The 2868-nt window shown below is 41.8% G+C and overlaps 1 protein-coding gene across 1 annotated transcript; it reads left to right on the plus strand.

Annotated features, from left to right (window-relative positions):
• The first annotated feature begins 285 nt into the window (after window positions 1-285).
• On the plus strand, window positions 286-2113 carry LOC110869988 (CBL-interacting serine/threonine-protein kinase 11). The gene has a single exon (XM_022119187.2). It carries the CDS (start codon window positions 564-566, stop codon window positions 1854-1856), a length of 1293 nt encoding a protein of 430 aa, XP_021974879.1. The 5' UTR covers window positions 286-563; the 3' UTR covers window positions 1857-2113.
• The last annotated feature ends 755 nt before the right edge of the window (window positions 2114-2868 follow it).

Raw genomic sequence — 2868 nt, forward strand, 5'->3', positions numbered from 1 at the left:
CCTGAGCCCAAAATTACAGTCTTATCATCATTTTTGTTTTTTTTTTTTCTAGCAAAATTATAATAATGTTTTTTTAATTAATTGAGAATTATTCGACTATCTTCCCACAACACGGACGGATCATCAACTAGTTATCTTAAAAGAATATGAATGAGATATGAATGGGATATGAATGATTGAGTGCTCTCACATGAAAAATAAAGTAAATCTTTATTTACAATAAAGAAAAATTACAAATGCCAACGGTACACCATTGTACCAAAACAATCATGGATACCCACCGCGTTAATATTAAAAAAAAAAAAGAACATAAAATAAATAAAAAGTGTGGAGAAAAGAAATACAAGAAAACAGCGAACACCCCGCTGTCATAACTTATATGCCCATTTGCACAACGAACATTCACACCACACAATAATCAAATCTTTTTCAACCTAAATTCTCAATTTTGCCTTCCCAACAAACATCCCCCAAACCTTCTCCGATCATCTTCAACAATCTTCCCGTACACAAAAGAAACACCACCAATTCCGATCAACCCGATCTCTGGACTCGTTTATTCGATGCCAGAGGTCGCCAACATCATGTCGTCAACAACAAACACATTATTCGGTAAATACGAGATCGGAAGACTTCTCGGCTGCGGTGCATTCGCCAAAGTCTATTACGCCAGAGACATCAACACCGGCCACAGCGTCGCCATTAAAGTCATCAACAAGCTTAAAATCGCTCACAACAATCATTTAATTAACAACGTCAAACGCGAGATCGATATCATGAGGCGGTTACGGCATCCGAATATTGTGAAATTGTTTGAAGTTATGGCGACGAAAACGAAGATCTATGTCGTTATGGAGTTTGTGAAAGGAGGTGAGTTGTTCGCGAAGGTAGCGAAAGGACGGTTATCGGAATCGAATAGTCGGAAGTATTTTCAACAGTTGATTTCCGCAATCGGATATTGTCATTCGAAAGGTGTGTTTCATCGAGATCTGAAGCCGGAGAATCTGTTAATCGACGAGAACGGAGATCTGAAGGTTTCCGATTTCGGTTTGAGTGCGTTGACGGATCAGATCCGAGTTGACGGATTGTTGCACACGTTATGCGGTACGCCGTCGTATGTCTCGCCGGAGATTTTAACGAAGAGAGGCTACGACGGAGCGAAGGCGGACATCTGGTCATGCGGTATCATTTTGTTCGTGATGAATGCAGGTTTTCTACCGTTTAACGATTCGAATCTCATGATGATGTATAAGAAGATCTACAAAGGTGAGTACCGGTGCCCTAAGTGGATGTCGCCGGAGCTCCGCCGGTTGTTATCGCGGTTACTTGACACAAAACCTGACACTCGGATCACCGTCGACGAGATCAAGTCCGATCCGTGGTTTAAAAAAGGATACAAAGAGTCATCAAATCCAGATCTAGATCTAGAAACCGTTATGAAACGTGAAGTTAACAATAACAAATCAACGGCGTTAAACGCGTTTGATATAATCTCGTTTTCCTCCGGTTTAAACCTAACGCCGTTGTTTGACGGTGCAAGTAGCTCAACTTCGCCGGTGAAAAACGAGCGGCTGGTGGTGGAGGAGTCGCCGGAGAATGTGATTTCGAAAGTTGAGGAGATTGTGAAGGATGCAAACGCTAGAATGCACAAACGGAAGGATTACGGTGTGGATTTGGTAGCGAAAAACGGTAAAGATGTGATTGAAATAGAGGTTTTCCGGTTGACGGAAAAGTTAGTTGTGGTGGAGGTTCAGTGTTACGGTGGAGGTACAGAGTTCTACGATGAGTTGTGGAATGATAAAATTAAATCGGAGTTGGTTGAACAACGACGGGATGTACCGGAAACGGAGAGTTAGTGAATAGTGACTCGCCGGCGGGGCACGTGTCGGGTGTATGTACGTAATTATTCAGATACATATTTTTTTGACATGTTTGTTTTATTTTTTTACACGATTTTTTTGTTGATAGAGAAAAATGAGTGAGGGAAAAATGAACCAAGGGTGGTCAAAATACGAGTGTGTGAATTTGTTGTACATAACATGTAACTTGCCTTGTAAATCATTGGGGCAATTGTTTGTTTGGTTTTGTTGTAAAATAATACAAGTTTTATTTATTGTTTGAGAATAAACAAAAAAGGGTTATCAAGTTGTTTAAAATCTTCTAAATTTTTTTTATTTTTTTTTAAATTTCATGATTTATTAATAAAAAAAATCATGGCATAAATAATGAACAAAGACGATTACAGACTAATGGCAGGTAGACGAGCAACAAGTTGCGCCGCTACCCCCTTCTGAATAGCAAACCCTACCCTGCTAAACACAAAATTCTGCCCCTTAACATGCGCGGTGTTACTGCTTACCACCTGCTGAACCCGCTTGAGGAAACGCACTGCGTCAGGGGCGAGAGCGCCAAAAGTATCGAAAGCGAATGGGGTGAACACGTGCTGATTCTCGATGCAAGCTTTCTCATGCTTAGCTACTTTGGCCGCCTCTGCCTTAGTTATTGCTTGACCCGCCACAAACCCGTGGTCCCTTAGCCCAACGAGGGGGGACACACCTGTCAAATCAACACACGCGTGTTTTCCTCCTTCCCATCAAAAAACAAGAATGTCAGCGGGCCGTAGGGTAGATCTCCCTTCTAATGGATCGGTCAAGAAGTTCACCGGAGCTTCCTTTTTCGCCAAGATCGCTGCCCGCTTAAGGACATCATAAAGCACATCACGAACTAAATCGTGTCGATATTTAAATCCTGGTAATTCTTTGCAATGGATTGCATGCTCCCCAAAAGTATCCAAGCAAGACTTCCGACATACAGGACATGGGTCATCAACCGGGAAAAGCGGTACCATCAGCCGGTACTTGAGGATAG

The sequence above is a fragment of the Helianthus annuus genome, chromosome 1, assembly GCF_002127325.2.
Source record: "Helianthus annuus cultivar XRQ/B chromosome 1, HanXRQr2.0-SUNRISE, whole genome shotgun sequence".
Lineage (NCBI taxonomy): Eukaryota > Viridiplantae > Streptophyta > Magnoliopsida > Asterales > Asteraceae > Helianthus > Helianthus annuus.